Source organism: Mizuhopecten yessoensis, unplaced genomic scaffold (genome assembly GCF_002113885.1).
Source record: "Mizuhopecten yessoensis strain PY_sf001 unplaced genomic scaffold, ASM211388v2 scaffold431, whole genome shotgun sequence".
NCBI lineage: Eukaryota > Metazoa > Mollusca > Bivalvia > Pectinida > Pectinidae > Mizuhopecten > Mizuhopecten yessoensis.
The window spans coordinates 901,562-923,109 of NW_018403543.1; the positions used below are offsets into that span (position 1 = coordinate 901,562).

A 21,548-nucleotide genomic window follows, 5' to 3' on the forward strand; every position below is an offset into this window, starting at 1 on the left:
GCTAACTCACGGTATATTTATAATTACATGTCAGGTACATATGTGACCAGAGGCTATCGCATGGTATGCCGTTCTCACGTGCACTCACACATGCATTTCATAGGTATCTTGATATTTTACAAAACATTATTTTCACAGAGTAAGAAGACTACATTTGTAAACACGATTATAACAGCGAAAATCGTAACGACCTCGAGCTTATGAACTCGTGTAAGCACGCGATATGCACATCTGAAGTTGGTACGTCTGCATTCCATGCGTTTCCTATATGACCTTCTTGAGGTCGTTTGGTCTCATGTCACTGTCTTCCCGTGAGTCTGTTTATGTCTATGAATTGGAAAGCTTTATTCCTAAAGTACGTGAGATTATACATTTCTCGGTAAAATCTCGATATCGGGTGTTGACATATCATCAGCACGCACTTGTACTATATTGTTTACCAGGGGCCTGTTTGTTTATGCGGAGCAAGCGGTTTGACCGTTTATAAATGTAACAATTTCGAGTATAAATCCTGGCGGACCTGCGCATGTGTATGCAGGCCTTGCAAGGCATTCTCAAGGCTCGCCTGAAAGCAGCATCAGATTACTAGGTCCCACCTTATTTAATAAACGAACAACAGTGGTCCAATCGGTTTGACTGTTTAAACGAAAACGGCCCAGGTGTTACTATAATATTTGCACTACGATATTAAATGCCCGATACGCAATACGGAAATGACGACACGGTGTACAGGCACATTGCGATGAAGATAATTGAGTCCGAGCTGTACTTTTTCCGGAAGTACGTCACGAAAATGGACGCTGATGACGATGTGTGGAGCCACCTTAAGATAGTATTAATCTTTTAAATGATTCACATGCAATGCCCGTTTCCTTGACAGAGTTGTATCAGCCAAGGCTTAGCATTAGTACTGTTGGTTTTTGTGTTATTTTGAATTTCCAGGTGGGTTTTTTCAATGAATACATTAAGAATGTTTGTTGTTTTGATTTCAGTTTATAGACCTGAGTAGTGCTGTAATGCTGAGTTCCCTTGAAGCTGAAAAGCCACTGCCTGTGATCAAAACACCAGCAAGTAATATGGGTGTTGCAAATACAGCCACAGCCATTATGAACAAATCCACGCTCGAAACCTCCTCAAGTGCCAACACAACTACACTCATGGTTCTCAATTCAGGGAACACGCCTGGTCAAGGTGTCAATGGAAACATTATAGTGACAGCAGCCCCAGGAACAAACCCCTCTACTGTCACAGTGCGAACGGCAGCGGGAACTCCCATACAGGGTGCTAAGACAATTGTAGTCATGCCAGTCTCTAACTCGTTAGGTTCTGGTGATTCACATTCACAGAGTGTGAAACGGTTAAAAGTGGAATAGTCTTTTAACGTGTGTGATATTTTATTTTAGGATGTTATTAATATCAAAGGATCCTAGAGTGTTCAAAGGAAACTTTTTTTTGACGAGAAAAGGCAAGCAATGCTGTGTCAACAGAATTGATGACATTTTCCAGTCACAGATTACCACTAGAATGTTGCTGGACGTGTTTCAAACAGTTACATCTTTCTCCACTTAAAAATCTTTGATCAATTAATATTCATGTAAATATTTGCAATTGTCTATTCCCTCCTAAATTAATCTGTATAAATGGCTTGAAATTATGTACATAGTGTAAAAATGATGTTTAATTTAAAAGTTTTTAAATGACTTTTATAATTTGTACATGATTTCCTTGCTTGTGTTTGTTTCCCTGTAATTTTTTGCTTCCTAGTTTCGTCTAGGTCTTTGTTCCCGTGATATATCATTTTGTCTCCTCACTCACCTGTTAGGGCCTGTGTGTATTTTATTATTTGTTATATTTCCAAAATAATAGGATTTTATCTTGGGTTTTTACTTGTTATTCAGGTCAACAAATATCGTGTACTCTTTTCTTTTCATTTTTTTTTTGTTTTGTTCGATGTCCATGGTAGAATCCTTAATTTGCTTGCCATTCATTTGCTTATTGTCGCTATCAATAGAATCAACAGCATATGATTTCTTGTTAGAACGTAATTTGACAGATTAGTTTTGATGAAGAACACCTGTTGGTTAAACATTTTCCTTGTTACACTAATAGTGAATCACACCAATAATAGAGTTTCACACTGTTTCTATGCATCAAAGCTGTTTAGGATAGGTTTTTTTATAACTACAGACGAGTGCACTAACGTAATCTTCTTTTTTACTATTATACTAAAACAGTTTGTTGAAACTAATTGCATGTATAGATTGTTAAAAGCGTATTAACTTTGGATGATATGTCGTAAATCATCAACCTTTAGTGAATAGATATTTTTGCAATTGTTATTCTAAAGACACTCACTAAAATGACTAAAGATTATTGAAATTTCTAAAAGGAAAAGCAACATATGTTCATCGAGTCTGAACAAATATTCGTGGTAGACTGAACTCGCGAGTTAGTGTGAAGCTTTATAGTACGTGTAACAGTTTCACATTTGTTTCATATTCATCGACACTAAAAGTATTTTATCTATGACAAGTTAAACCTGTTCATGCAGTTTTAGTGATGCCAGTATATCAGAAACGGACTTTTTTATTTTTAATACCAGAAATAAGTTCAAATTGATGATCTTATGCATGATTCTATAATGAATTTGTTTCTTCCTGATTTACATGAACAGCTACATACCTCATAAGGTCATTGATTTTTGATGAAATACATTTGTCATATTTTTTTTTTTACGAAAACAGTAGTTTAATGATAATTTTCCTGTACATAGTCTCCTTTTGGAGTAAACCTGAAATTTTATTGAACTGGTAAACTTTACAATACCTACGACTTGGGGTGATCGGCAGTGCCATACAGATACAGGTCAGACGTGACACAAACATGACAATATTCAGAAACCACTGTTAAGATTTCTGTTCGTTTATTGTAGTTTTTGTATAATGCTATTAAATATGATAGTCAACACCTGTTGTTTCAAGTACAAATTTAGTGTTTTATGTCAAGCTAGAATTTAATGTTTTTTCCAAGGTTTCCGACCTATACTGACGTTTTATTTATTTGTATTTATTGATATGGTAACTTTAGATGACTTTGCTACTTTCATACCAGTTGTCGTTGAGATTTTTCTAAATGTGTTCATATGTGAAAATCAACATAAATGTTGGATCTACAGCTTAGAAAAAATAAATAGATGAAATTTTATTTTTGTGACACCATTAAACAAATTCAAAGGTTATTCAATAAATAAAGAATCGATATATGTACACAATGAAAATTAAAGTTGTTGACTATAGAGAATTAGTGTTGGATAGTTTCTGTTGAAATTCTTTGACTTGTACACTGTCTGAAAACTACTTATAATTTATTCTCCGAAAACATACGACTGCTCTTCCAACAACAGAACCCTCTTGTCGCCCACCATTGTAACATCTTCATTAGTTATTTCCATGTAAAGTTGATCTTTTCTCTAAAGGGATTGGTCGTGTTGAAAGTGAAGAATGATGTAGTTAGGTTTCCTAAGCTCAGCGATTCATAACAAAATTTGTAGTCTACCCTAATCTCATTGTAGGTTACCCTAATCTCATTGTAGGTTACACTAAATCTCATTGTAGGTTACACTAATCTCATTGTATTTTACACTAAATTGCCATTGCAGGCCTATTGTAGAATTATTCTCCATAGAACTAATAGTTTTCTTGCAACAATAGTTAAGTCAACAATAAACTATTTTAATCAAAAACTCCTGCTGCTATGTACAAGAGAATTTTATTTCTGTCAGCCAAATTTTTCTTCTGATCAAGTATCTTGAAACATGAAATGATATAGGCCAAAAAATTTATGTAAATAAAAGTACAGTACTTCTGAAATTTGAAAAGACCTGTACTTATCTAAATTATTAAAGAAATAACAGTAACAGTCTTCATGTTCAAATTTGAGATAATGGCAATCTTCTAATCAAGTTGAAAATGGAATATAAAAATGAACAGTGTGTAGTCAAGAGAATTCTTTATAGAAACTTAAGTACATTCAGCAATAACAAATTAAACTTTCAAAATCGAAGATGACCATCTGTCAGCCATTTTTATCTTGTGATGTGTTCCAAAATTAAACGTGCAACTTAATGAAAAGGGGATCCAGCTTGTGAAATTTTGAGAAAGCTCTCTCAAAGTTCTGGGAAGTCAAATAATCAAAGATGGCCACATGTTCTTCTGATCAGTCTCAAAATGGCATGCACAGCTGAAGACCAAGGGAAACCTTCATGAAATTTGAGGATGATTTGTCCAGGGCATCTTGAGTAATAGTGATAACAAGTTGTTGAAGGGCAGACCTTAGACAAAAGGCAGTTTGAACAGTCCACTATTTGTTAATGATAGTCTAAAAATAGATTCACAGGAAACAAGACCGCATGTTGACACATATTTAAGATCTAGCACATTATGGCCACAACTATTCAGGTGTAAACTGAAAGAATGCTGCCACAGAAATTGATTTTGTAGATATGAATGTGATTGACTTTAGCCATAAATGTTATACCTTGTACAGTGAAACCTGTCTAACCTGAACTCTTGAGTAAATCATCACCCTGTCCTATCGAACAATGCTGTAATTCAATTTCTAATGAAAACTACTCTATCTCAGGTCTGACGAATATGCTGTGCCCCACTAGGTGTCCGATTAGACGGGGTTCACTGTATGAACTAAACAGAAAACAAAGGAGTAAAATACGCTGCATCTGTTTATTTTTCAGTTCATGAATATATGTAATAAAACAGAACTGCATCACCTTCAAACAAAACTTACTTAGTAAAGATTTTATATTGAAATTATTAACTGGATATTTCCACGAAATGAGTGATCAATGTGACAAATATTCAAGCTGACTACAGGAAAAAAAGTAATGATAAGGCATCAATTAAAACAAAACTTAGTAAAGATTTACTATTATGAAATTATTTAATGTTTTTTAGGTCACCTGAGCTTTGCTCAAGTGACCTATTCTAATCGCTTTCCGTCCGTCGTGCGAAAACTTTTTACATTTTCAACTTCTTCCCAAGAACCAGTAGATGGATTTTTTTCAATCTTGATCAGAATCATCCTTGGTAAATGAGGTTACAAAATTGTAAAATTGGGATTCCTACCCCAACCCCAGGGCGGGGCCCCAAAGGGAAAATTAACCAATATTTCAAAAATCTTCTTCTCCAGACTCGGAGGTACTACAGTCATTTTCTCTGCATGGAAAGAAAGATCATCAGGCGCTTTATTTAAATTGTAAATTTCAGGACCCCCAAGCTATCCGTTCTCCCTTGGGGAGAGGGTAAAGTTTACTATAGTTTATATAGGGAAATAACACTTTTGGGTATATTTTATCCATTTTCAGCAGAAAATTACTCAAACTTAGTCAGAATCATCTTTGGTGAATGAGGGTATTACATTGTAAATTTGGGATTCCTGCCCCATCCCCAGGGGCTAGTGAGGGGCCCCAAAGGGAACATTTACCAATATTTTCAAATTCTTATCCTTTGATGACATGACAAGTATTGTATTTCACTTAGTTTACATGCTGATTTCCACATCACAACTAAACAATAAAATAAAGCTACCAGTACCTATAATATAACTCAGGTGACCGCTAAAGCCCTTGGGCCTCTTGTTTACGTGAAATTATCAATCAGTTTGGCTTGACAATATCCAAGCTGATCACGGGTAAAAATAAGGTGACAATGCAAGTTAAGAATCATCAGAGCTTGCCTGCAGACAGGCTTTGGTATCTTTATAGGGACAAACAATACAGTTACTGAGAAATTAGCATGTTCTGGGGTTGTCCAGTTGCAGTAAAGGTTTTGGCTAGCTCACTGGTGTTTCCTTACAAGCATTGTCAGCTTTAATATCTTTGGCCAAATAAAGACATGCATATTTGTGTATACAGTGATAAATAAGATTGTTTACTCAGTAAGAAAAGACTTGAGCAATTGTAATCACAAGATAGTTCAATGAACACCATTTCAACAAAAGCCACAAGGGGCCTGTAGTGACAACCAGTGATCAATACGTGTTGGCAAAATATATCCTTCATATACATACAACATTGCATCTGCTTGGACCAGCAGTGGTCTTTAATAAAACAAAAGTGCAAAGTCAAATTAGATATGTAAAACATTTATCAGCCTAAAACATTCTAAGGATTCTAAGAATGTTAAAGGGAACTCAACTCTATTTGGTCAAATTAAAGTGCACTAGCCTAGTTTTGCTAACTGGCCACCATTGCACATACGATGATTCCAGAAGCCCCCGGGGCCTGAATAGCTCACCTGGTTCCTGTAGTAGACCTCAAATCCTATGTTGGGCTATAGAATTGGACTTTACATATTTCTACTCCTGTGTAGTCACCTCTTCCAACCTATTCCCTTGTCTCAAGAATGTTCCATACAATATTAGTTAAGATCCCTCATTTGTACTTGAGAAAAAGTCTTTTAAAGGACAGGCAGGTGAGCTAATAATAGGTACATGAACACTTGTTAAAAAAACGTCCACTATTGGTTTTTGTTCAAAAGCAGTGAAGATACTGTATAACATGAAATGTGTTATGCATATATATTCATGACTGCTATAGAACCACAAAAATAAAGGGGACAAATTTAGTTTATATCATTAACTACCCTTTGTTTTATATGGGGTATCGCAAAAGTTTGTGCTGTGAAACAATATAAATAGCTTCAAATCACAAACGAATTTATTCATGAACATTTTATATTATAGTACAGTGTTAACCATATTGATCACAATGACTTTTGGCATCATCACTATTAAATAAAAAGAAAAATGTTTTTAGTGCCACTTGTGACTATATTCAAGGAAAACATGCATCCATCTTATCAACACCATGACAAATCAAGCTAAAACGCTTCAAATAAATACACCAATATTGCCTCATCGACAGACTGCTGATTTTTTGGGTAAAAGCCAGTTTCACATACTAACAATCATAATTACATTATTCATTCACATTTAATCTAACGACACATTGACGCACTTCTTCCAACCCCCAATTTAATCTCAAGTATGCTGGGCACAAAATATGTTTAATACAGTATAAATGAATAAGGTTAAGGTCCGATTAAATATCCCTGAATCACATGATAATAATAACAGGACTCAACTCATTCACCCCTGAAATTTCATAATGAACTTTTCAAACTTTTGAATTGGAGTAGTTCAAATGTGTCTTTAGGGGTGAATGAGTTAATTGTGAACAAAAAGCATATGTTAATCAGGACTTCTAGGGTAAAAATTATCACAGAAACATTTATATAATAATATACAACAAAACGTTTGAAAATGTCCATTTATATGTTAATTACCTGTAAACAATTGCTGTACAGGACATGACAGTGATGAGTATTGTTCTTAATCAGGATCATGTACACAACATTCTTGTTCTGTAAGTAACTTGGTGAACGAGTCCCAGAACAATGACCCTGTATGGAAAACCTTGACGTTTCTGTTTAGACAAAACAACAGCTCTCTTTTTATGAATATAATATACATTCTAAGGTAATGTCTGGCAGAATTGCACATGTTGATGGTGGTCTGAAAGATCACCAGAAATCAACATCGTCCACTAGATCCATTCCTAGTTCACTAACAAATCCAACCTTTCAGCAAGCGAAAAATGAAAGCTAAGTATCTTGGAACATGGAAATCTACATGTATCAGAATAGCGATACAAATTTTCTATTGTCAGAAAAATTATTCATTCACTTACTTGTCAGTTAGACTTTGTGAAATATACAGGTAAACCACAATTTGATACGGAACTAAGGAATTTTACAACATTCAAATTTTGAAGATAAGTCTCATAATCCTGATAAACCTTTGAATGATTCCAAAATATATCAAACACTGGGTCATTAAATCTAACTTTTTGAGAAAATAACAGGTAAGACGAGAACTTATTTTACTTATATGAATTAAATGCACAGAATGGAAATATGAACGTCTAATTTTAAACAGAAAATACACAAAGTGGTACAAAGAGAAAAGACAGTTATTTCACATGAATTCCACTGACATACACACATCTTAACAAAGATTTGAACATTTTTTTTACACCAACTTGTAAAATATACACATTCACATCTCAACAAAGAGACGAGAATAGATATTTATCAAGAATTGCACATCTTAAAAATAATTTAAGAATTGACAGTCATTTACACAAATAAATAATGCACACTTCAACAAAAAGACACGGCTCTCCAAAGAACACTTGATCATAGAACAATCTTTTTCAGGCTTTCCTCAACATCATCCTCTTCACCTTGTTGAATGGGTTCATAGGTAACCTTGTATCGATATAGAATGTAATGTTGGGTCATAAACAAAATATCAAACAAAATGGAGAAAGCTCCAAGTCCGAACTTAGTAGGGTCACCAAATAGAGAGCCCCAGTCGTCTGAAAGCATAAAACAAAGAAACCAAATCATCACAGGTACAGTCAATGCATTTCAAGTGATAACATTTTCAAAACATACAAGATATATCTTCCCTGATTTTTTTAAGCTGAATTTGATGATTAAATTGATAATCTCCGTATTTTACAAATGCATTGTGTGTATCACAAAACTGCTGAAGAAAAATGGCAAATATTTGCTTTATTACAGAAATGTTTCAGCATATACTGATTTGAAACTTATGTCATATATTTTTCAAGGAAGACATTCAACTCAAATCTCCAAATAGAAAATTATATTCCCTTCAACCACCCAAAAAAGAGGGAGAAAATTCCACTCAACCATACAAGCAGGTGAGAGGAAATTCCACACAAACAGGAGGGAGGAATGTCAGACAAACAGGAGGGAGGAACGCTTCTCAACCAGACAAACAGGAGGGAGGAATGCCTCACAACCAGACAAACAGGATAGAGGAATGTCACACAACCAGACAAACGGGAGAGAGGAATGTCACACAATCAGACAAACAGGAGAGAGGGATGTCACACAACCAGACAAACAGGGGAGAGGAATGTCACACAACCAAACAAACAGGAGAGAGGAATGACACACAACCAGACAAACAGGATAGAGGAATGTCACACAACCAAACAAACAGGAGAGAGGAATGGCTCACAACCAGACAAACAGGAGAAAGGAATGTCACACAACCAGCCAAACAGGAGAGAGGAATGACACACAACCAGACAAACAGGGGAGAGGAATGTCACACAACCAAACAAACAGGAGAGAGGAATGCCCCACAACCAGACAAACAGGAGAAAGGAATGCCACACAACCAGACAAACAGGTGAGAGGAATGCCACACAACAAGACAAACAGGAGAGAGGAACGCCACACAACCAGACAAACAGGAGTGAGGAATGCCACACAACCATACAAACAGGAGAGAGGAATGGCACACAACCAGACAAACAGGTGAGAGGAATGCCACACAACAAGACAAACAGGAGAGAGGAACGCCGCACAACCAGACAAACAGGATAGAGGAATGTCACACAACCAGACAAACGGGAGAGAGGAATGCCACACAACAAGACAAACAGGAGAGAGGATGCCACACAACCAGACAAACAGGAGGGCGGAATGTCACACAACCAGACAAACAGGAGAGAGGAATGCCACACAACCAGACAAACAGGAGAGAGGTATGCCTCACAACAAGACAAACACAGGAGGGAGGAACTATATAGGAAAGAAATTCTACTCAGCCGTACAAAATAGGAAATGAAGTCTTCTAGCGAAGGATGTCATCTTCTACCAAATTTTGTCTGTGTCGTAGATAGGTTGGTCCGTTTGGTTGATATTTCTCTCAGAATTCACTTTTATTTCCCTGGTCTGATCGATATGCTCGTAGGGCACATTTCCTCTATACAGACAATAATGCTGGGTCATAAATAACAAGTCAAACAGAATGGAGAAGGCTCCTAATCCAAACTTTGTGGGGTCGCCAAATAAAGAATCCCAGTCATCTGTAAAGACAGGGTTCATACAAGTGAATTAGTGAAGAATTATATTTCTCTTACCCTTGACAGATGTATCCTCACTTTTACAGGTGTGAGATTTCCTTTTCTCTTACCCAGGACAGATGTATCCTCACTTTTACAGGTGTGAGATTTCCTTGTCTCTTCCCCTGGACAGATGTATCCTCACTTTTACTGGTGTGATATTTCCTTTTCTCTTACCCTGGACAGATGTATCCTCATTTTTACAGGTGTGAGATTTCCTTTTCTCTTTCCCTGGACAGATGTATCCTCACTTTTACAGGTGTGAGATTTCCTTGTCTCTTCCCCTGGACAGATGTATCCTCACTTTTACTGGTGTGAGATTTCCTTTTCTCTTACCCTGGACAGGTGGATCCTCTCTTTTACAGGTGTGAGATTTCCTTTTCTCTTATCCTGGAAAGATGTATCCTCACTTTTACAGGTGTGAAATTTTTCTTTTCTCTTACCCTGGACAGATGTATCCTCACTTTTGCAGGTGTGAGATTTCCGTTTGTCTTACCCTCGACAGATGTATCCTCACTTTTACAGGTGTGAGATTTCTCTTACCCTGGACAGATGTATCCTCACTTTTGCAGGTGTGAGATTTCCGTTTGTCTTACCCTCGACAGATGTATCCTCACTTTTACAGGTGTGAGATTTCTCTTACCCTGGACAGATGTATCCTCACTTTTACAGGTGTGAGATTTCTCTTACCCTGGACAGATGTATCCTCACTTTTACTGGTGTGAGATTTCCTTTTCTCTTACCCTGGACAGAAGTATCCTCACTTTTACAGGTGTGAGATTTCCTTTTCTCTCACCCTGGACAGATGTATCCTCACTTTTACAGGTGAGAGATTTCCTTTTCTCTTACCCTGGACAGATGTACCCTCACTTTTACAGGTGTGAGATTTCCTTTTCTCTCACCCTGGACAGATGTATCCTCACTTTTACAGGTGAGAGATTTCCTTTTCTCTTACCCTGGACAGATGTACCCTCACTTTTACAGGTGTGAGATTTCCTTGTCTCTTCCCCTGGACAGATGTATCCTCACTTTTACTGGTGTGAGATTTCCTTTTCTCTTACCCTGGACAGGTGAATCCTCTCTTTTACAGGTGTGCGATTTCCCTGTCTCTTACCCTGGACAGATGTATCCTCACTTTTGCAGGTGTGAGATTTCCGTTTGTCTTACCCTCGACAGATGTATCCTCACTTTTACAGGTGTGAGATTTCTCTTACCCTGGACAGATGTATCCTCACTTTTACAGGTGAGAGATTTCCTTTTCTCTTACCCTGGACAGATGTATCCTCTCTTTTACAGGTGTGAGATTTCCTTTTCTCTTATCCTGGAAAGATGTATCCTCACTTTTACAGGTGTGAAATTTTTCTTTTCTCTTACCCTGGACAGATGTATCCTCACTTTTACAGGTGTGAGAGTTCCTTTTCTCTTAACCATGGACAGGTGTATCCTCTCTTTTACAGGTGTGAGATTTCCTTTTCTCTTAACCATGGACAGATGTATCCTCACTTTTACAGGTGTGAGATTTCCTTTTCTCTTAACCATGGACAGGTGTATCCTCTCTTTTACAGGTGTGAGATTTCCTTGTCTCTTACCCTGGCCAGATGTATCCTCACTTTTACAGGTGTGAGATTTCCTTTTCTCTTACCCTGGACAGATGTATCCTCACTTTTACAGGTGTGAGATTTCCTTTTCTCTTACCATGGACAGATGTATCCTCACTTTTACAGTTGTGAGATTTCCTTTTCTCTTACCCTGGACAGGTGTATCCTCACTTTTACAGGTGTGAGATTTCCTTTTCTCTTACCCTGGAGAAGATGCATCCTCTCTTTTACAGGTGTGAGATTTTCCTTGTCTCACCCTAGGGTTGAGACGGAGGGGATTCCCCTATTCATAACAATTGTATGACGTCACTTCAACAATACAATGATGTCACGTCAACAATCCATCAACGTCACGTCAACCCTGAATTTACCATGTAATGTTATCATTACATTGTGTATTATTATGATACACATATGGAGAACAGAGTAAGAGAAAAAGAATCATTCACCCCCTTGTTGGGGAATCTCAACCCTTGGGGAAAGGGGAATCTCAACCCTTGGGGAAAGATTCTTAAGTTGCCAAACACTCGGCATAGCCTCATGTTTGGCAAATAAAGAATCTTCTCCCTCGGGTTGAGATTCCCCTATCTCAACCCCAAGGGGGTGAGAGATTCTATTTATTTCGCTCAGTTTCAGGTAATAGATTTAGTATTCTCTTCCACTGTCTTTACACTTAGAAAAGATATTGGGAATCGGCTGTGAGCTGACTTGGAATAGAAACCATCAATAACACAAGAAGATTTCAGTGCAAACTAAGGTGGGGTTCTATCTGTGAAGTAAGGGTTGGTTATACAGGGTTTAACGTCCTATCAACAGCTAAGGTCATTTAAAGATGTGCCTCCATGTGAATGTGTGCATGTGTGCCGGAGGCAGGGTAGGTTTGTGTATTAACCTCCTTGTGATGGCTCAGCTCTGATGCCGACTTTATAGTGCTACCTCACTGAAATCCCATGCCAAAGGCACCCAGGGTGAACCAGTTGTTGCCATAACCTTAAATGCTGAACTTTAAGCAGGGAATAACAACAACCATTTTTTGGGACTTTGGTATGTCACGGCCTGGGGACAGAACCCATTGCTTTCCTCACCTGGGCATACGTTCAATACTAAAGCCAAAAGTGAGGTATTTCAAAGCAAGGCGCTAGGAAATAAAAGGTGGTTAGAAGTAGAGAGATATAAAGATCCTAAATATTGTAATGGGTCAACAGATATATGTTTGTTGCTTCTCTGTCTCCAAATAGAAATGCAAAAATGCAAATCCCCAAATCTGAAGGGGGTTCCCACATTAGGCGCCTCTTACGATACATGCAGTGGGTTGTTAACAGCAGGTGTATTCTGTTCTTGATCCCCGACCTGCAGTTGTGTTGAAGTGAGGGTCAATGCTATACCTTGACTACAACTGTATGTACAGAGACCTGTGTGATATATGTGACATACCCGTAAAACATAAACCTACACAAGTTTCAGCACATTAAAAATGCAAAAGGTTATAGGTCATACACACACTGCAGTGATTCAACTTTTGACTCCTTGTGCCCTTGACTTCAGGGTACAACCATGTGCCATGCAACACTGTCAAAAAATCTTATAATAGTATACATTAATATGTGAGAAACGCATTTTTGACATTTCATTAACTAAAATTCAGCTCTTTGTTACATAAACATCCTGGACAGGCACTAAAGGGACCTAACCTTTGATTATACAGACTTGTCTTTCATCATAAAAAATTATATCTCTTTCATTTCAACAAATAATGCTCTACAAATAAAAATAATTGAGCTCATACCTTCATTGCAGGGATTTGACCTTTGACTCCATGTTGTGACATTGACAATGAGCATACATTGAAATAGGATCTACTGTCTTGGTGACAATGACCTTGAGCATACATTGAAATAGGATCTACTGTCTTGGTGACAATGACCTTGAGCATACATTGAAATAGGATCTACTGTCTTGGTGCCATTGACCTTGAACATACATTGAAATAGGATCTACTGTCTTGGTGACAATGACCTTGAGCATACATTGAAATAGGATCTACTGTCTTGGTGACAATGACCTTGAGAAAACAGACCTGCGAGTGATAAGTGACACACTGTGTTGTTGGCATTGACCTTGAAAGTACAGTTTTGTGAGAGACACAGATGGTATGATGAACAGACATGGGTACCACAATATTCCTTTCTTTTTCATGATGGGGTAAACAAATAAACACTCCCTCTATGGAACATCTGTAGTACAGACTCCCTCAGCAAATAACTAAACACTTACCACTGTTATAGGCCAGTAGGAACATCTGTAGTACAAACAGACTACCTCAGTACATTACTAAACACTTACCACTGTTATAGGCCATTAGGAACATCTGTAGTATACACAGACTACCTCAGTAAATTACTAAACACTTACCACTGTTATAGGCTAGTAGGAACATCTGTAGTACACTCAGACTACATCAGTAAATTACTAAACACTTACCACCGTTATGGCCAGTAGGAACACATCTGTAGTATACACAGACTACCTCAGTAAATTACTAAACGCTTACCACTGTTATAGGCTAGTAGGAACATCTGTAGTACACTCAGACTACATCAGTAAATTACTAAACACTTACCACTGTTATAGGCCAGTAGGAACATCTGTAGCAGACTTAAACTCCCCCCAGTAAAGTCCAGTAAGACATTCCCTATACTCCAGCCCACAGTACTTTTTCTTTTGTAGTTCATGTATGCCTGAAATCATAATGTAATAGAATGTATGATAAAACATTCTATGTAAAATCTGAAATCATAATGTAATAGAATGTAAAATAATGTCCATGTCAATATCAGATTTTTTTCACTCAAAAAGTCTTTCAACTGTCTGTACAATAAAGTACAATTACTAGATAATATACACATTTCACACATAGTACGGATACAATTCACTTGCGTATTAACCATTCAACATCATGCACGATCCTCACTATACAGAAAGAAGCTTTACATTCATCACTAACCTCATATATACAATGTATACACAAATTGAAGTCAATGGGTTTAAAGTTAGTTAAAAAAAGATAGCCAGACTGTACCTGAAGTAAATCTAACCAAACTGTACCTGATGTTAAGCTTACCAGACTATCATTGAGGTTAAGCTAACCAGACTGTGTCTGATGTTAAGCTTACCAGGCCGTACCTGAAGTATAGCTTACCAGACTATACGCGAGGTTAAGCTAACCGGACTGTGTCTGATGTTAAGCTTACCAGGTCGTATATGAAGTATAGCTTACCAGACTATACGCCAGGTTAAGCTAACCAGACTGTGCCTGATGTTAAGCTTTCCAGGCGGTGCCTGAAGTATAGCTTACCAGACTATACTTGAAGTTAAGCTAACCAGACTGTGCCTGATGTTAAGATTACCAGACTATACATGAGGTTAAGCTTACCAAACTGTGCCTGATGTTAAGCTTACCAGGCTATACCTGAAGCTTACCAGACTATACCTGAAGTTAAGTTTACCAGACTATACTTGATGACTGTGCCTTGGGTTACGCTAACTAGACGGTGAGAATGGACATAAGGTTAAGCTAACCAGACTGTATCTCAAGTGAAGCTTACCAGATTATATGTACCTGAAGTTAAGCTTATCAGACTGAGTGTGTATGAGATTAAGCTTACCAGTTTGTATGCATATAGAGTTAAGCTAACCAGACTGAGTGCACTTGAGATTAAGCTAACCAGACTGAGTGCACATGAGATTAAGCTAACCAGACTGAGTGAACCTGGGGTAAATCTACCCAAATTATACAAGGGGTTAAGCTAACCAGACTAACAGTACCTGAGGTATGTACTTGATCAAGGTCACACCAAGCTTTACATAGGAGAAGCAGTATAGGTAACTCAGCCATGTCATCACTTTGCCCACTGCCAGAAACAAGGTCACGAAAATGAAGAGCCATGCCAGAACAAGCAGGAGTGAAGAAATCTTAGAAATTTTCTGTCCACCACGCTGTAAAAACAATGGTTATTTTATGACTGATTAATTTCATGATTACACAAAATGCAGGTTTATCTTACACCAAATTAAACAGTTTAAAATAAATAAAAAAATGTCTTTTTCTTCAAATTACTTTATGCATGAGGGTTCTCCTTGGCTGAAATATGGTCAGTCATTCAGATGGAGTAAGCTTTTAAAGGAAAAAGTTGACAGACAGAAACCAAACCATGGCATAATATTACATGGCCATTTTTGAAAGTGAGTGATGTAATCAAATGAAAATTAAAATATGCATGAAATGGGCAAGTCAATGGTTCCACAGTGGTGCTCTTTACCTCATAGATACAGCACTGACAGATTGTGATCAGGGTGACAAACACAGCATGTAGTGCAAAAATCACGTCATTCAATTGGACAGGATTTATCCCCCTTGGATGTAAACTCTTGTAGTCATCCTGTAAATGGAAAAGTAATCAGTTAATTACTTCAATGTATGTTCCCTTCGTTAACAGTAGGTTTAAGCAGGTTGCATCTTCAACTCATTCACCCCTGAAATTTCGTAATGAACTATTCCAACCTTTGAATTGGAAGAGTTTGGATGTTTCTTCAGGGGTAAATGAGTTACAAGTAAATTTAACATAAAGAGGTTGGACTGTTATTTGACAAGTGTATTGGACAGTTCAGGTCAGTTAAAGAGGTTTATAATTACCTCTTTGGTAAGGAATCTAGATATAATAAGTTCGGAATATATATTTGTATTAAGATTAATTAATATTTGTAACATCCTTCAAGTTTCTATAGGCTAACAAATGTACTGTACTGGCAAAGGTTATAAGGGGAGTGAACTCTTGATAGACACGAAAGTATTTACGTAATAATTTATTTTCATGATCACATTGTAACACTCATTCAACACTTACACAATATCATACTCCAGAAACATTTATAAACAAAGCATCATACATTTACGTACATTAAATCTACAACTTCTAGGTTTTTATTCAAATTACATTTCAATGACTAACAGACATTTTAAAACTGTCAGTCACAAATTTGTCTTGACAACTTATTTACCTCAATACTTTTTATCCAATAAAGTCCAACGTTGAAGAAACTGTAGGCTATAAATCCTGTGATGTTGTAGGCAAGGAAATCGAAATTCAGTCCAATCACGCTGAAACAAAGTACACAAGATGACACGGACATCAATATCCCCTCCTCTTTAAACAAGTCATGATGCCCAGGTTATGAAGTATCATGCTAAACAATTGTGAATGCGTGGTTCATAGTGCTTCAATTCATAATTACAAAGTTCCCTTAGAGATCATTCAGTCCAAATGTATAAAGCAATATGTGTACTGGTGGTGCAAACATGAAGTGTATTTCTATTTTCAAATTCCGCGAAATGATCAGAAACATATTACGTTTACAAAATTAAGTATTTTTTTAAATTATAATATTTGTAGCTATACATGTTTTATAATCCAGATATGGACAAAACAATTCTTTTGAAGTTAATTTACGCATGTACATGAATTAGACCATTTCATCTTAACCAAGTTACTGAAACATAAAAGGAAGGTCAAATTCAGCATTATTGATACATGTATTGTCCATGTAGCACTTGAAATTACCCAGATATGGACTTGAGAGTTCTTCATAATGATTTAATTATGGGAAAATATAAGACAGTAAACATTTATTTCTCTTAACTGGACACCTGACTTCAAACACAAAACAAAATTGCAATTAGAAAACACATTTTTTTGGATGGTAACATAGGTTTTATTGACAAAGAAAAACATAACCAAGGTTAAACTTATACATGTTCCAAGATCATATTTTTAGGCAGATTAAAATAACATATTAAACATCCCTGAAGCAATTTTGTTTTTTTATCTAACAAAAAGGAGCTCTGAACATATAAAATGAAAGTTTGCCCTTATAATATCGTAACCATTATTGCTCTTACCATAACTATTACTGTATTTTGTAAATACCTTTTACGCTTCCAGTTTTCATAGACTTGTGGATAAAACGACACCGACCAAGCAACAAAGTAGACCCAACCAATCACTATGTTGATGTAAACGATGGCAGAACTATGAAAGATACTCAGCCTGACAAAGGTGTCCTTCAACCTGCGGAGACAAGCAGAGCATCACGAACATCTGTAAAATTATGTTTGTAAGATATAATGTTAAAGTTGTAACTTTATAAAATATTCCTGTAGCTGAACACTATCTATAATTATGAATTGTTGTTAGATTATTTGTATTAATTAACTCATTCACCCCTGAAGACACATTTGAACTCATCCAATTCAATGGTTGGAATAGTTCGTTATGAAATTTCAGGGGTGAATGAGTTAATAGATCCAATGCGATCCAATACATACAATGTGTACAAACAAGAGATTTAAAAGCTTCTACTTGAATGACCCAGTCATTATACTGTATAACATGAAATGTTTTTGTGTACAAATATTCATGGTTTTCATGGTTGCTTTGGACCTAGGAAAATAAAAGCATGTAAAACAAAGTTAGTTTATATTCTACAGACTACTGCTTGTTTTCATATGGGTCATCCATGAAAGCTTTGTACCGCAAGACAATCTGAAGAGCTTCAAGAACATTTCATGCTAATAGTATAGACCTCCGGTTGTACATGTAGAGCAATTGCAATTCCCTAGAATTCGGCAGATTCAACACAACTCTTCCACAGGAAAAAATTGTAAATGACAAAATAGGTTAATGAGACCTTGACCTTTGACCTTTTTATACAACAAAAAAGGTTAATGAGACTTTGACCTTTTGCCCTTTTCATACAACAAAATAGGTCCATAAGACCTAGACCTTTGGCCTCTTTTTGTACAACAAAATAGGTTCACAAGACCTAGACCTTTGGCTTTTTTTAATGCAACAAAATATGTAAATGAGACGTTGACCTTTGGCCTTTTTTGTACAACAAATAGATTAATGAGACCTTGACCTTTTGCCTTTTTCATACAACAAAATAGGTTCATAAGGACTTGACCTTTGGCTTTTTTTAATGCACCAAAATATGTTAATGGGACCTTGAACTTTGACCTTTTTATACAAAAAAATAGGTTCAAAAGACCTACCCTTTGGTCTTTTTATACAACAAAATAGGTTAATGAGTACTTGACCTTTTGCCTTTTTCATACAACAAAATAGGTTCATAATACCTAGACCTTTGGCCTTTTTTTGCACAACAAAATAGGTTGAGACCTTGACCTTTGACTTTTTTTTAATGCAAAAAAATATGTTAATGAGACCTTAACCTTTGACCTTTTTCATACAACAAAATAGGTTCATAAGACCTAGACCTTTGGCCTTTTTTGTACAACAAAATAGGTTAATGAGACCTTGACCTTTGGCCTTTTTATACAACAAAAAAGGTTAATGAGACCTTGACCTTTGACCTTTTTCATACAACAAAATAGGTTCATAAGACCTAGACCTTTGGCCTTTTTTTGAACAACAAAATAGGTTAATGAGACCTTGACCTTTGGCCTTTTTATACAAAAAAAAAGGTTAATGAGACCTTGACCTTTGACCTTTTTCATACAACAAAATGATTCATTAGACCTGGACCTTTGGCCTTTTTTGTACAACAAAATAGGTTAATGAGATCTTGACCTTTTGCCTTTTTCATACAACAAAATAGGTTCATAAGACCTTGACCTTTGGCTTTTTTAAAGCAAAAAAACAGGTTCATAATACCTTGACCTTTGGCCTTTTCAACTCAAAACTTGTTAACTCCTGGACACTTCCTCCCATATAACTTGCTTTCACACCTTACCCTGTTAGCTCCTCGGATGAAGAATTAACTCCTACGTTAAGATTGCCAGCGTGAACAGGTGTCAGCCTAATCTGCACTCCCTGGCTATTGTTGGCTGTTATGTTGATGTCAGGCAGGGGGCCAAGCAACTGATGATCCTCAGTGTATCGTATGTCATCTCCTATCTCGTACATAAACAACAATAGCGCCGTCTTATTCAGTGGCTCACTAGAGGAAAATAAAAATAAAAAAGAATTACAATAAAACCTGTTTATAAAGACAGCAATAGGTACTATAATCCTGATGAAGCCTCACACCTAGAGGCAAAATTAATCAGCATGTTAACTCATTCACCCCTGACGACACATTTGAACTCTTCCAATTCAAAGGTTGCATTGGGATAGTTCATTATGAAATTTCAGGGGTGAATGAGTTAAAATACATGTAGTACCAACCTACTGTTGTGGACTAATATCAAAATACTATTTCAATGTTACATACATTTGATACTTAACAAATTGAATTTTAAATTATATCAAATACAGTCTTCAATTTTTAATGGAGTTGTCTACATGTAGGGGGAAAGTTAAGGATGCAGGAACAATGTTTTTGTTCTAACTGTAAAGTTACTTTGATGAAAATAATTGTGCAGATTTTTTAAAAGAATTTATATCATTTTATGTAAGTATGTAAATACTTCAATCTATGAAAATGTTTCAACTGATTCTCATTTTCAAGTGTTAAAAAGCAGTTTGTAAAAGTTTGGGAAACATGTTTAAAAATTGACACTTTTTCTTTTATATTTTTTCTTTTCTACCAATGTTGGTTTGTTCTGTATAAAAAGTACTGTTTGCTAAAAGAAACATGTAATTACTCTAGAAATTCATTAAATATCAATGAAATTGAACCTGCATACAAGCAAAAACCATATATAATGTAGCAGTTTATTAATTAACTTAATACAATTGTTTAAAGCTATTGTGATGAGTCTCCAAAAGATGGAATGATTTATAATTTATACATGTATATGTAGCGGAACTGGACTGGGTCGATTGTCGGCGACCAGATAGCTCAATTGGTTAAGCGTCCGTTTCGAGTTTGGAAGGTCCTGGGTTTCGAACCCCGGTCTGGCCGTGCATTTTTCCTCTCCTGTAACATTTGGCACCCAATGAAATATACCCACAGAAGGTGGTATAAGGTATTGTGTATATTCGGGGTCAAAGACTTTTTTAAAGCAGGGAGGAATGTAGCGGAACTGGACTGGGTTGATTGCTCAATTGGTTGAGTGTGCGTCTAGAGTTCAGAAGGTCCTGGGTTCGAACCCCGATCTGGCTGTGCATTTTTGCTCTCCTATTACATATGTAAACTATTAACAGAACTGGAGTACTCGGAGAAAACCCATGTGGACAGACACGTGACCCCCGTACCTTTTCCTGTCCGAATGAAACTATGTCACAGTGAGACAACATGATGAACCACATTTTAATATCATTATAATCTAGCAAAAAAAAATCTAAAGTTTGTCAAGTTATGTCACATACACTGTGAGTCACAAGAAAATCAATCTAATTCCTTATGAAGTCTTACCTTGGCACTAGCCACACAGTTTTTGTTTCTGAGATGATCAACTGTAAATCGCTCTCCGAGAACGTCAATGTCACACTGTTGACGTCTGTCACTGCAATCACATATAAAACCAGAATATTAAAACAACAAATATTTTTTGATTTCCATATTTAACTTGCAGATGGCACAAATCAGACAGTCCTTAAACATTGGCATTCAAAGATACATGATAGTATTCATGAGGTGGTGGTGGTGTTAATGATGCATAGGTACTGGTCACATGTATCAAGCACCTGTGACTGTGTGATGGTAATGTAGGCCTAAACTGCTTAAGACAAGAGTATATTACCATTCAAATAACAGAATATCAACGTTATCTAAAGGATGGAATAGATGCAGATTGGCCATGTTACTGTGATATGATTTAAATAGTATACACAAAAATACTTACAGTTAAGTAATAAAATAAACAGCACAACTGATCTCACAAACACAGTCATTTCAGAAAACACAGTTGTCGACAAAATGAAAGCGAGTCACATGATTTTTTTTTGCAGGTCATGTGACATGTTTCA

General features: G+C 36.4%; 2 protein-coding genes across 10 annotated transcripts in view; one reads left to right on the forward strand and one right to left on the reverse strand.

Annotated features, from left to right (window-relative positions):
- LOC110448955 (DNA-binding protein RFX2-like) overlaps positions 1 to 2,965 on the forward strand; it is an 18,260-nt gene extending 15,295 nt beyond the window's left edge. For all 8 annotated transcript variants that reach the window (XM_021495479.1, XM_021495487.1, XM_021495497.1 and 5 more), the window contains one exon: positions 993 to 2,965. In XM_021495479.1, the coding sequence (XP_021351154.1) occupies positions 993 to 1,373 (381 nt within the window). In that variant the 3' untranslated portion in view covers positions 1,374 to 2,965. The remainder of the gene's footprint in view (positions 1 to 992) is intronic.
- Positions 2,966 to 5,582: 2,617 nt separating this feature from the next.
- Positions 5,583 to 21,525, reverse strand: LOC110448986 (cystinosin-like). Of its 2 annotated transcripts, XM_021495554.1 has the most exons (10): positions 21,425 to 21,525; positions 20,995 to 21,085; positions 19,429 to 19,635; positions 17,604 to 17,744; positions 16,678 to 16,777; positions 15,939 to 16,058; positions 15,445 to 15,615; positions 14,240 to 14,357; positions 9,731 to 9,985; positions 8,370 to 8,455 (listed from the first exon to the last, which is right to left on the reverse strand). In XM_021495554.1, the coding sequence occupies exons 1-9, from the start codon at positions 21,471 to 21,473 to the stop codon at positions 9,771 to 9,773; spliced, it is 1,212 nt and encodes a 403-aa protein (XP_021351229.1). In that variant the 5' UTR covers positions 21,474 to 21,525; the 3' UTR covers positions 8,370 to 8,455; positions 9,731 to 9,770. The 2 variants fall into 2 exon arrangements, with proteins under 2 accessions (XP_021351237.1, XP_021351229.1); XM_021495562.1 differs by lacking the exon at positions 9,731 to 9,985 and having other exon boundaries at positions 5,583 to 8,455.
- Between the last annotated feature and the right edge of the window lie 23 nt (positions 21,526 to 21,548).

What these genes read in the sequence shown, in the direction of transcription:
- LOC110448986 (XM_021495554.1), bottom strand. Translation starts at nt 21,473, where the DNA reads ATGACTGTGTTTGTGAGATCAGTTGTGCTGTTTATTTTATTACTTAAC. An exon ending in GTCAGTGCTGTATCTATGAG is followed by an intron (nt 15,616 to 15,938) that starts GTAAAGAGCACC and finishes TTGTTTTTACAG; the next exon opens with CGTGGTGGACAGAAAATTTC. An exon ending in TGATCAAGTACATACCTCAG is followed by an intron (nt 14,358 to 15,444) that starts GTACTGTTAGTC and finishes TTATGATTTCAG; the next exon opens with GCATACATGAACTACAAAAG.